At 37.3% G+C, this 13,079-nt stretch overlaps 1 protein-coding gene across 1 annotated transcript in view; it reads right to left on the bottom strand.

Annotated features, from left to right (window-relative positions):
• Window positions 1-1,691: 1,691 nt before the first annotated feature.
• Window positions 1,692-13,079, bottom strand: part of atrnl1a (attractin-like 1a) — a 375,666-nt gene continuing 364,278 nt past the window's right edge. The window contains exon 30 of the mRNA XM_059566501.1: window positions 1,692-2,632. Coding sequence (XP_059422484.1) covers window positions 2,508-2,632 — 125 coding nt within the window. The 3' untranslated portion in view covers window positions 1,692-2,507. The remainder of the gene's footprint in view (window positions 2,633-13,079) is intronic.

Genomic DNA, 13,079 nt, shown 5'->3' with positions numbered 1-13,079 from the left:
CCAATCCATCAGAAAGTTGTCACGACAGAAATATAATTTTACAAACACATAACACACGTGCATTTCTATTTACTCTGTTTAATAATATGAGCAGTTTCATGGAAACTGATGACTTCTCTTTGGCCTATATATCAACATACCAAAGCACAGCAGAGGCCTGCCAATGAGGTCAAACGGGAGGGTTTCTTGGATGTTTAACTTGCTGGGTTTGATCCAGAGTGACAGATGATCCAATAACAGCTTTAACAAGTACAACATTTAAACAGCTGTCTACAATCGTACTGCAAACTTACTGAAAAAGTCATTTAAATTTGTCATGTATGAATCTCCATACCCGGTTCCGTTTAACACCTGTGACAACAGCACGTAATTACAAGCGTATGTGAATTTCTTTTTTATTTATGAAAAATCAATAAGTGCATTAAACCATTGCGTGCTTGTGTAGGTAATATTTGAACAGCTTTCCAAATCCATGTGGGTTTTTTGTAGTATTTTGTAATGACTTGGTGAGCCAAATAAATAGATGGTATGGACAGATTTAATAGATGATTAATCAGTAAAGTGAGCATGGAAGTAGCTACTCTTAAACACATATATATATATATATAATATTTATTTTTCTTTCAGGCCTTACTTTGTTCCTTGTTCTTGGAAAATACCATTCATCCCTCAGGATTTGTCCTGCAAGACCCATTCACTGCATCTCATGATCATGCGAGCGGTTTCAAAAATCTGCGAGCACAACAGATTTATCAAAATGTTTATTTCTGCATAAACATTAACAAACTGTCTTTGGCTGCTCTTCATTTATTTAAAGTTGATTTTGTATAATGTAAATTATTACATAATGCTGCAAAACCAGAAATCTCATCAACATTTATACAGTTTTCAAAGGTTATGACTCAACTACACAAATGAGAATAAATAAACAAAAACAAATGCCTTTGAGACATAAGAGACAACACAATGATATATTTTTTCTGCATTGCAGTATAACACTGTACCTGTATAGCCTGTGTAACAGTGCAAATGAACCAACAACCCAGTCAGTGATACATTTGTTAGATTAAAGTTGAAATTAAATGTCTTTTACATGTCTTGACTATCTGAAGCAAACAAACCAAAACATTATTATAATACACAATTAGATATACAAATACAGTCCGTTGTTGCTTGGCTTTATTAAAATTAAACAACACTGAGTTGGACATACTATATGTACTAATGGCAATTGAAGTCTGACGATTTTGTGAACAAATCAAAATACAAACCAATGATTTTGCCCACAGAACCCTAATATTTTAAGTCCATTTCAGCTGTGGTTAACTTGGCCAACTCTCTGCTGACAAACATCTGTTTATCACAGGCTGTTTCATTACAACCACTCTGTCTGATAAATGCAGCACTAGTTTATGACAGCTAAAGTTCCATAAGGTAAATCTGTAGCCAAATATATTTGATGATTCATATACTTTCTTTTATGTCAGGCACAAACAAACCCAAGCCATTTGTAGTAAGCCTGTAAAAAAAAAAAAAAAAAAAAAGATGAAGGAGACGATTTAAATATGTACTCTACCATTCAAAACTTTAAAAAGTTTGATATGCTCACCAAGGCTAAAAAAACTGAATTTTAGCCAGCATAATAATAATAATAATAATAATAATAATATATATATATATATATATATATATATATATATATATATATATATTTTATAAATTAAATAAAGATTACTGGAGTATATATTTACAGTCTTTCTACTTGGAAAAAAACAAAAATGTTTAATTCAGTATGTTCCTTGTTGCTCTTTGTAATTATGAGTGAAATTTAATCCTATACCAAAACCTTTTCAGTGTAGCATCTAGACAACCTCAAATCTAAAATATACGGAGAAAAAGCCCAAAACTCCAGTTTTAATGTAGTCAAGTGCATGAGTTTGTGTATGGCCACTAGGAGACACAAATGTCAGTTTTATAAGACCAATCCAATCTAATCTCTAAAATTAAACTTTCCACAGACCAAGACCATTACAAAACACCATACAGTATGTACCAAATACAGTCCTCAGCTTACGATAATTAGTCTATTAAAGAGTCATCAAAAGACATTTTACTAAATAACAAGACAAAAACCTGAAAGTAGAGGCAGGTTTATTCTGAATCAGATGATTAATTCTGGCCCGAAACTTGTTACTAATTTGTGTCCAAGGGAGTTTTATCTACACACTCCCTCCCTTTTAGAGAAACAGCTGTTGAAAACAGAAACCCAGTGGGTGCAATCAAAATGCAGATGTCCTCCACAGAGGTTCAAGCAATACTGAGGGAATACGAGCTCCACTATGGAGCGTGCAATTCAGGAGGAGCCACACACAGACTACTAATGTCTCGACCCTCCTTTGTCATTTACACTTCAAGAGCTCCCCGCTCATCAACACCATCTCCTTGTAGTGGTAAAGAACGAGAGAGAAGGAGAAAATCAGTGTGTCCAGTGAAGTCAGTGCGCTGGTTCAAACGCAGGTTCCCTGGTGCACCGTGTGCTGCTGTTTACGGCTCTTTAGACTCAAGCCCTTGTCTTTGAAGTCGCCGGCCCTCTGCTGCGATGTATCAGTAAGAGCACTGGCTATGGTAATGCCTGTGGGGAGAAGGAAGAGATGTGAGAATGGGAAGGAATTGAGTTTCAAAGAAGAGGACTCAGAAGTGCAGCAGGTGAGGCACACCATCCTGATAGGAACACACAGACACTTAACAAACAAACCTCAGTGTCTGTCAATATCACAGCAGTTCAAGCTCATTTTACAACCATCAGTGCAGATCACATTGATATTTGTTGTTTTTTGTGTGTTTTTTCTTTTTCTACAAATGTATATACACTTTTGACCACGGGGAATTTTAGAAAACATTCCAATCAGCATCACAGCTCGGATGAAAATCATATAAATTTATGCTAAAATAAATCTGAAAACTAGCAAAAATAAATGTTTTAAAGAAAAAAGAGCCAATGTTTATAAATTATAAGATTATCAGTATTGCAGCAGGGATGTTTTTCTGTCTGTACATGTAAGATCTAAGATAAAAAAGCCTCTGAAAGCTCATTGTTTACCTTTGCAATCTTGAAATGAGGGAACAACGTGGTGTATCTGATATACTTTGATCAAACTCATAATGCAACAGGCCACATTCATCATTCAATGTGTATTCAGGACAGAAGCTCTGAGAAAGAGCAGAGGCTCTTTGAGCTCTTGTGTAATTTGGACAGCATGTGTTGATGTTTTACACATCAGAGATTCCTATTGAATACTGGCTACCCTGATGAGTTTAAAGCTTAATTCTTGAATGTATTTACAAAAAGCACACATGAGAGCTAATAACTTTCAGATGTGATCTTTGGTAAGAAACAGAGTTGTGACTGAATAAAGCTTGCATTGAAAAAATAAGTAAAATAAAAGAATAAAACAACTAAATAAAAATGAATTAAAAATATATAATAAATAATATATATACAAGAATGAATGAAACAAACAAACAACATATAAATATACAACTTTGTATAGATGGACCTGATATTTTTGCACTATTCCACCAAAGCACAATTGTAGGTGTAATTTCTTTCAATTGCTTTTTCAAAATATCAAAGTTCAAATTCACCTTCTCGACCCAGTATTTGAATAAGATGGATTTATTTACAGCACACATTAGACATAACAATAGGACGAGATCATCTAAGGAACAAAATGTTTTCCGCCTAGGAGAGCTGTCCGTCTCAAGTGAATTAATTGCGAGGGTGAGTCAAATCAGGTGCACATAAGGAGAAGGCTAAAGTGCTTTTGGCTAATGGAAAATCAAACTCATTATTGTGATCTTTGGCAGGTGAACTGCTTGCATGATTAGCCCTGATGAATCCTGCACTTTTAGACAGGATGTGCGAATCCGAGAACTCCATTAAAGGTAATCAGAAAGACTTTGTTGACCTGAGGCATGCATCACTGTAAATGAACCCTTTACAGCTCCTCCATTATTGGAAACGGCCGTTGTCTTGTCCACGTGAAGCATAAATGCCTTCCCGCCACTGCTTGCGTTTGCTTTGAGCAATGTGCGTGAGACAAGTTCCAGAGATAATCGGAAGAATGTCTCTGCGGGAGCCGAATGAGCAGCTGTCTCTTCGCACCACCTGCCTCTCCACAAAGTGTCATTATGCCACACCAAGGTCACTCTTTCAAATGATGAGTGTTTTCCGCAAGCAATCAGCCACACTCCAGCCTCAGTGTGACACCAAGGTTACTCTGAGAGGGGATACACTCTCAACCTGACTTTCTATTTCCTTGAGTCATAATGACTTCACCCGTCATTCTCAAGCCATTGGCGGGATGTGAGATCTGGTGTGGTGGGGGGTCAACAACATAATTTAACTTCAATGTTACTTGTGTGATTAAGGTTAGGGTAATGAACTCCCTTGGTGTTTATTGTACAACACAGGCCTGACAGCATAGGTGACAACAGCTAACAGGGCTAGCATGCAAACATCAGTGCTGTAATGAATGCTAATGGAGTTTAGAAGTTTAGAAGTGAAGAAAAGATATAAAGTTTTTCTTTTTCTTTAGCTGAAATGACTGAGCTTTAAGTAGCATATTTTATAATTATATTTGCTGCTTAATTTTACTATAAATCTTGGATACAGCTGATATCACTTTCCACATTAGCAGACCTCAGATCTTACCTTTCAGTTGCTGACCAAAGAGTTTTTAAACCATCCTCTCGGAGGCCCACAGCAATTAAATGGATAGTTTACTCAAAAATGACAGTTATGTCATTATTTATTCACCCTCATGCCGTTTCATATTTTTTTCTGTAGCTATTTAGGTAGCTACTGCCATACGACAGATCATAATGATACTTATTAATAAAAGGGAGTTCCAGTCCTCAATTCTGATTGGTCAGCAGCTGTGTTTTATTCACGATACAGTACGGCTATGACCACTTCACCCAACAGGTCTGTGTAATCACTGCGCAACACCCTTAACATAAACAACATAAACAATCAATAATATACAGTGCCTTACAAAAGTATTCATACCCCCTTAATTTTTTCTCATATTTTGTTACATTGCAGCCTTATGTTAAACTGCTTTAAATTACTTTTTCCCCCACATCAATTTACAGTCCATACAGCACAAAAAAACCTTTGTGACTACTTTCGTCAGTTTCTGAGCTCTAAAGGCAGTTCTTTTGACCTCAGGGCTTGGTGTTTGCTTTGATATGCATTATCAGCTGTTAGACCTTTTATTAAGGCATGTGTGCCTTTCCAAGTCATACCCATTCAATTGAATTAGCCACAGGTTAACTTCACTCGAAGTGTAGTAACATCTATAAGCAGCAAACATATAATGGCCCATTACAATAGAGGGCTGAACGATTAATTGCATTGATAATATCGCAATATGAAAAAAATAATTTTTTCAACCGCAGAGGCTGCGATTAGACCGTCATGTGACAGTAAAGAGGTGTGTTCGAAGGTCGATCAGTGTATGATATCAAAGTACGGCGATAGAAACCATAAGGAGACGTCTGGTCTCTTATCGCTCTCGTGGTACTTGACACACACACCTATCGGTCTAAGCAGCACTACTTTAAGTCGAACACATCTAAGAAGTCTTCAGAGGAAGCATCGCTTCAGTTGCATGCTACAGTGTTGCCAAGTCCACCTTTAGCTTCCAAAAACATAATTTTTTGCCCCTGGAGTGTGAATCTTACCAGGGGAACCCCTCTAAAAAAAACTTGTATTTTACCCCCGGAATGCGATGTTGTCTGGTGGGATGATGGGCAGTGATCGAGGTAGTGACTAAAGGCAGTGTCTGAGTTGTTCTGACATCACATTTTTATCGAAGTCACGGCATGTGAAAACGCACAGCTACTTTATTCAGGCTGTATGCATTTGATGGTGGATTGACTGTCTTGAAACTTTTATATACTAGTTACATAGCCCCTAGACCTAGACTCTTTTTCAAGTTGTCATGAAAAAAAGCCAGGGAATTTAAATTTAAACCTCTATCCTGAGGGCAGTCTGTGTTGGGGGTGGGTGGGGTTTTTAATGATGGATGCAGCTCTTCTGTGGACTCTGGTAAATGGCGATGGTAAAGGGCCTGCAGAGAGGGCAGTGGAGTCCTGATGATCTTCTCAGCAGTCTTCATTACTCTCTACAGACGTTTGCTGTCCCTCAATGTAGTGCTGCCATACCACGCAGTGATGCAACTGGTCAAGATGCTCTCAACTACACAGCTGTAGAAGTTTTTAAGGGTCTTAGGTGACATGCCAAACTTCCTCAGCCTCCTCAGGAAGTACAGCCGCTGTTGTGCTTTCTTAACAAGCTGGGTGGAGTTGAGTGTCCAGGTGAGGTCCTCACTGATGTGGACCCCCAGGTATTTAAAGCTGCTTACCCTCTCCACTTCAAGCTCATTGATAAACAGTGGCTGGTGAGTTCTCTTTTTCCTCAAGTCCACTATCCTGTCCTTTGTCTTGTCTGTGTTGAAGGTAAGATTGTTATCCTAACACCATGTCACAAGACTGGCCACCTCTCCTGTAGGCTGCTTGATCCCCACCAGTGAGCAGTCCTATCACTGCGGTGTCATCAGCAAACTTTAATATGGTGTTGTCCTTGTGGAAGGCTACACAGTCATGTGTGAACATTGTGTAGAGGATGGGACTGAGAACACACCGTTTTTGGGTTCTAATGTTTGTTATGACAGTGTTTGAGGTCCTATTTCCAATCCTAACAGACTGGGGTCTGCCAGTCAGGAAGTCTAGGAGCTAGTCACAAAGTGTGGGGTGTAGTCCAAGTACTATCAGTTTTTGGGTGATTTTTTGAGGGATGACCATATTGAAGGCGGAGCTATAATCAATAAAGATCATCGGGATGATTTTCCTCAACTCTTTGTGTACCGCAGCTGACAGTAGGAGGGGGGGGGGGGGGGGTTTGAGTGGTCTGAGTGTGCGTGTGCCTCCTCTCTGTGTCGATGCTGGATGTCTCGAAGCAGGCATAGAATGTGTTTAGGTCATCCAGTAGGCTGTCTGAAGAGCTAATAGTAGTGCTCATGGTGGTCTTGTAGTTTGTGATGTGCTGCATGCCTTGCCACATTTGCCCAGCATCAGCATTAGAGTAGAAACTGTCCAGCTTCTCGCTGTACTATCTTTTAGCCGCTGTTATGGCTTTTCTCACTACGTACTTTGCAGCTTTGTACTCTGTCTCGTTGCCTGATGTAAATGCAAGAGATTGAGCACGCAGCATGTGACGTACCAGACTGTTTATCCAGGGCTTCTGATTGGGGAACTTCCTGACTTGTATAGTGGGTACAATGTTATCAACACAAGTGCTAATGTAACCAGTCACATACTCAGCATAATCCTGTATGGTGACAGAAGAGTCAGCAACGAAGTGAGCCATAAAAGTCACTAAGGATTAATGAGCTGCTGGATTCATGAATATTAATCAGGTTATGTGCGTTCGCTCAAACTGATTTGCTGAAATCAAAACAGGGACGATAATACAGTAGGTGGCCAACCAAAATGCCTATTACCGGTGCTGCAGGGCCATGGCGTTGCAAACTGACTGGAATTATATTTTGTTTTGTAAACGGAGATCGAGAATGATCGAGTCACTCGTTCGTTCATTATCTGGCTCGGCTCGGTGTTCATCTTAAGTTCTCTCTTCACAGCAGTTCAGTCAAGTGTACTGTTTGAGTACATGAATTACTCCAGGATATTGGTTTGTTTTATCTCAGAGGGAGTGTCAGCCACATTAAAAAAGTTAACAGCTTATGTCATTTGTGGATTAATGCTTACTGGAGACGCGAACAGTTTCAAACGATTAAGTTCGATTCGGTGAACTGGTTCAAGAAGATCCAGTTACATCGAGTGATTCGTTCGTGAACCAGATATTACTACACTGCAGTGAACGTGCTCGCAACAGATCCGGAAGAGAAGACAATGCTGAATAAATTCCTAGTTTTTGCTATTTTTGGACCAAAATGTATTTCCGATGCTTCAAAAAATTCTAACGGACCCTCTGGACATGGACAGTATACCGTACACACACTTTCAATGGAGGGACAGAGGGCTCTCGGACTAAATCTAAAATATCTTACACTGTGTTTCGAAGATGAATGGAGGTCTTACGGGTTTGGAACGACATAAGGGTGAGTCATAAATGACATAATTTTCCTTTTTGGCTGAACTTACCCTTTAAGCCCTATAGCTGGCGCTTGGTCGACAGCTTACCAGTATCCTCGGCCTGAGTACGACTGGAGCCTGTGTCTCTTTTCTCTCTCACCATTAAAATAGTTCACAGTTTTGTTTTTAATTAAAAAGTTACATTTCTTATTGTTGCCTTATTAATTAAGAAAAATGAGTCAATGAGTCGATCACGTTTGACCAATTTAGCCTTTTCAAATCATCACGACTTGCTTAAAATAAAATCTGCAGATATAGAACACTTAAAGTATATTACAATGTTAGTTTAAACATTTAATTAAAAGTGCACTGTTAGGCGTATATCAAAGCATTTGTGCTGAAAGTGGAAGTTGATGCACGCTTATTAGGCTAATACACGGAGGCGCCAGTGCGATCCCTTCATCCTGTTCTTCATAACAGTGGAAACAACTTGAAGTACGTTTGCTCATACATATAAGACTAATATTTCATTCGGAACTGTAAATGGTGTACCTTTATTTTTGTGTAAACTCACATGAACATCAAAAAAATGTGCTTCTGCTAAATAGAGAAAATAAATTGCACTTTCTGCCATGTCTGTCTGAACATGTCGAGCTCGGGCTGAAATGCAAAGCTCTAGATCAAAATTAGAATACTTTAATAAACACACAATAATTATCTGCTTGATGACACTCTTATTTTTATTATTGGGACATGAGATGAATGAAGAGCGCGTCTGTGTTGCATGCGCAAACATGCAATGGAAAAGGGAAGTTTGGTTTATCAAGTTAATCTATGGTCCAGTGGTAGAAGTGATTTTAGATATCCTGATTGTGTTTTTTTAATAATACATAAAATGATTAATACAGATGTGTGTATTCTGCAGTTTGCTGATTTTTATTTATTTATTTATTTATTTTTATTTTAGATACAGCGTGTCCATTGATTTGGCTACTGCAATTTTTGCAACAGCATACAGAGTATTACATACAATATTATATGGTTTTGTTTTTTCTCAGGAGACATGAGGCGCCTCTTAGAGCGAGACAAAGAAACTAGCTGAAAGAGACGTGAGTCTGCCAAAGAGATAACTTTTGATCTTAATGTGTTGCTTTGTACTATTTTCAGTTTTTATATTTTGTTAAATTCTACCAAAAGTATTTATTACCAATATATTGAACTATCTCTTTATGTTTTTTTAAAACCCAAACAGAGTACAGACATCAGAAAAGTGTCCGTCTATGAACGTGTTTTATAGGCTATTTTAGATTTGGTAAATACACGTTACAGACTTGACAAAAAAATACCTTTTTGGGAGACAACATATTTTGTAGACTTTCTGTGATTTACCATGCACAAACCAGAAGCAACAGTATCTGCAGAATGGAGAAAGGTTGACCATTTAAAAAAAAAATAGGCCTATCAATTTTCTTAAAATTTTAGTTTTTTTGTGTTTCAAAGGGAAAAAAAATCAATGTTAAGGATCTGACATCTCTCTGTTACAGACCATCCTGTAAGCAGAATTTTTGCAAATGCTTATAAAATGCTTTAAAAACCTCAACAGAGATGTCTAGAAGGAATATACAGTCATGGCCAAAGGTTTTGAGAATTCCATAAATATTAGTTTTCAAAAAGTTTGCTGCTAAACTGCTTTTAGATCTTTGTTTCAGTTGTTTCTGTGATGTACTGAAATATAATTACAAGCACTTCATACGTTTCAAAGGCTTTTATCGACAATTACATGACATTTATGCAAAGAGTCAGTATTTGCAGTGTTGGCCCTTCTTTTTCAGGACCTCTGCAATTCGACTGGGCATGCTCTCATTCAACTTCTGGGCCAAATCCTGACTGATAGCAACCCATTCTTTCATAATCACTTCTTGGAGTTTGTCAGAATTAGTGGGTTTTTGTTTGTCCACCCGCCTCTTGAGGATTGACCACAAGTTACAATGGGATTAAGATCTGGGGAGTGTCCAGGCCATGGACCCAAAATTTCAACATTCTGGTCCCCGAGCCACTTAGTTATCACTTTTGCCTTATGGCACGGTGCTCCATCATGCTGGAAAATGCATTGTTCTTCACCAAACTGTTGTTGGATTGTTGAAAGAAGTTGCTGTTGGAGGGTGTTTTGGTACCATTCTTTATTCATGGCTGTGTTTTTGGGCAGAATTGTGAGTGAGCCCACTCCCTTGGATGAGAAGCAACCCCACACATGAATGGTGTCAGGATGCTTTACTGTTGGCATGATACAGGACTGATGGTAGCGCTCACCTTTTCTTCTCCGGACAAGCCTTTTTTTGGAGAGAACTGGCTTCTTTGCTGCCCTTCTTGAAACCAGGCCATCTTCCAAAAGTCTTCGCCTCACTGTGCGTGCAGATGCGATCACACCTGCCTGCTGCCATTCCTGAGCAAGCTCTGCACTGGTGGCACTCCGATCCCGCAGCTGAGTCCTCTTTAGGAGACGATCCTGGCGCTTGCTGGACTTTCTTGGATGCCCTGAAGCCTTCTTTACAAGAATTGAACCTCTTTCCTTGAAGTTCTTGATGATCCTATAAATTGTTCATTTAGGTGCAATCTTAGTAGCCACAATATCCTTGCCTGTGAAGCCATTTTTATGCAATGCAATGATGGCTGCACGCGTTTCTTTGCAGGTCACCATGGTTATCAATGGAAGAACAATGATTTCAAGCATCACACTCCTTTTAACATGTCAAGTCTGCCATTCTAACCCAATCTCCAGCCTTGTGCTCGTCAACATTCTCAATCGTTAACAAGACGATTACTGAAATGATCTCAGCAGGTCCTTTAATGACAGCAATGAAATGCAGTGGAAAGTTTTTTTGGGATTAAGTTAATTTTCATGGCAAAGAAGCACTATGCAATTCATCGGATCACTCTTCATAACATTCTGGAGTATATGCAAATTGCTATTATAAAAACTTAAGCAGCAACTTTTCCAATATTCATGTAATTCTCAAAACTTTTGGCCACGACTGTACACACGCATTTAGTTTGCCACAAAGCACAGGCAGAAGTAACCTAATAATTGTGAAAAAGGAGATATTTTAATTATTTATTAATAAACTAATGTTTTCTTGTCGGTTGCAAGATGACATTCACGGTGCCAACTCTCTCCACATGAACGTGCCTTTAAAGAGAAATGCAACCTCCACAGATTACATAATCAGGGAGTATTTGCTTTCATTTTGAATTTGTTTGTTTAAAAGTAGAGATTTCAAGCTTTTGTAGATATATTTCTCATGTATGTGAGGCACCCCAATTTTTAAGTTATTTCATTATCAGGAAAAAATTTAAGTGATCTTGAAGACTCCCTGTCATGCATGCATATTAATAATTTTCCGGACAAACACTTGAATATGAATAGTAGTAGAGCACATTTCTTTTAGGTTACAGCATGGGATCCGCATTAAAATTAAATTTTCACAAGACTACAACTGAGACAGCTATTTGATGTTAATTTAACGGCCGATGTCGCTACAAATCGTTGATCATTAGTTGTTCTTGATCAAGATTAAACGAATGCATTACTCTCATATACTTGTTTTAATAAATCTCTTTTGCATTAAATCACAAATAATTATAAAATGTTATAGACTGTGAATAAAATTGCAGTTTCACATTTTGCATATGCATTACAAAGTTAATTACTGTTTACATGAAATTATACAAAATAAAACCTCTATATTTTAAGGAATAGTATACACTCCTGCATTTAAATGCGGCTGCATTTTTTTTTTTGAGTTATATATAAATGTATAAAATCAAGTAAAGGCGGCTTGCTTTAAAATAACTAAAGTTGTCAATTAATAAAGCTCTTTTTTACATTGTGTGCACTTTGTTGATTAGAACTTGCGTTTAAGAGAACCTGAGTTTAAACATGAGGACGTTTTATTAAACCGTCCATTCTTTTCAGTTAGGGTGATTTAACTAAATTGTAGTCAGGTTTAATTTATTTGTTTCTTTATTTTTATTCAGGCCTAAATAATGGGAGTGAAATTATACAGTGCCTCACGTTTTATTAAAATAAAGGAAATAATTCATAAAACACGCAACAATTTCTTAATCGGTGTACAGATATCTTTTTCCCAAGTAGTTCTCTTTCAAAATAAAGGACAGGTAACGAATAAAGTATGTGCGTGTCAAAAATGCATGCTGTTTTATTAAAGGAATTTTAAAATATAAATATTTTTTTTACTTTACAAATATATGCCTAATATGTGAGAATATTGACATTTTGCATATAGATCCATGTAAGTAGCCTAGCTCACTAAAATAGGCTACCACTTTTAATGCTCAGATGAAAAGTAAACCACCATTTCTTTAGGATAATATAACAATGTTAAAAGTTAAATGTTTCAAATCTAAAATATGGTGTAATACTGTGTAGCTTAGAGAAAATATAAGCACAGGCTCATTTAGCTTGACATTTATCCTGCTTGAATTCATTCTAAGAAATGGACATAACTTCTTAAGTAGGCCTACAAAATTTTCATCTGTGAATATTAAAAATTGTAATTACACTGTTTGATGGCAAATCTGAATTAGACATTACTTCACTCTTGAGTGTCACATGATCCTTCAGAAATCACTCTGATATGCTGCTTTGCTGCTCAAGGAATAATTATTATAATTATCAATGCTGACAACAGTTGTGCTGTAAAATATTTTTGTGGAAACTCTGATTCTTTGGTGAACAGAAAGTTCAAAAGAGCAGCATTTATTTAAATTTTTTTATGACATTATACATTTATTTTCATTCACGTTTAGTCAATTTAATTCTTCCTTTTAAAATGGTAGTTTATGTCTGTTTCTTTTATTTTTCATTCACTTGAGTAACCTGTGTACTTGCTAATAACATT

Source organism: Carassius carassius, chromosome 14 (assembly GCF_963082965.1).
Source record: "Carassius carassius chromosome 14, fCarCar2.1, whole genome shotgun sequence".
Taxonomy (NCBI): Eukaryota; Metazoa; Chordata; class Actinopteri; order Cypriniformes; family Cyprinidae; genus Carassius; species Carassius carassius.
This window is presented reverse-complemented; position numbering and strand designations above follow the sequence as displayed.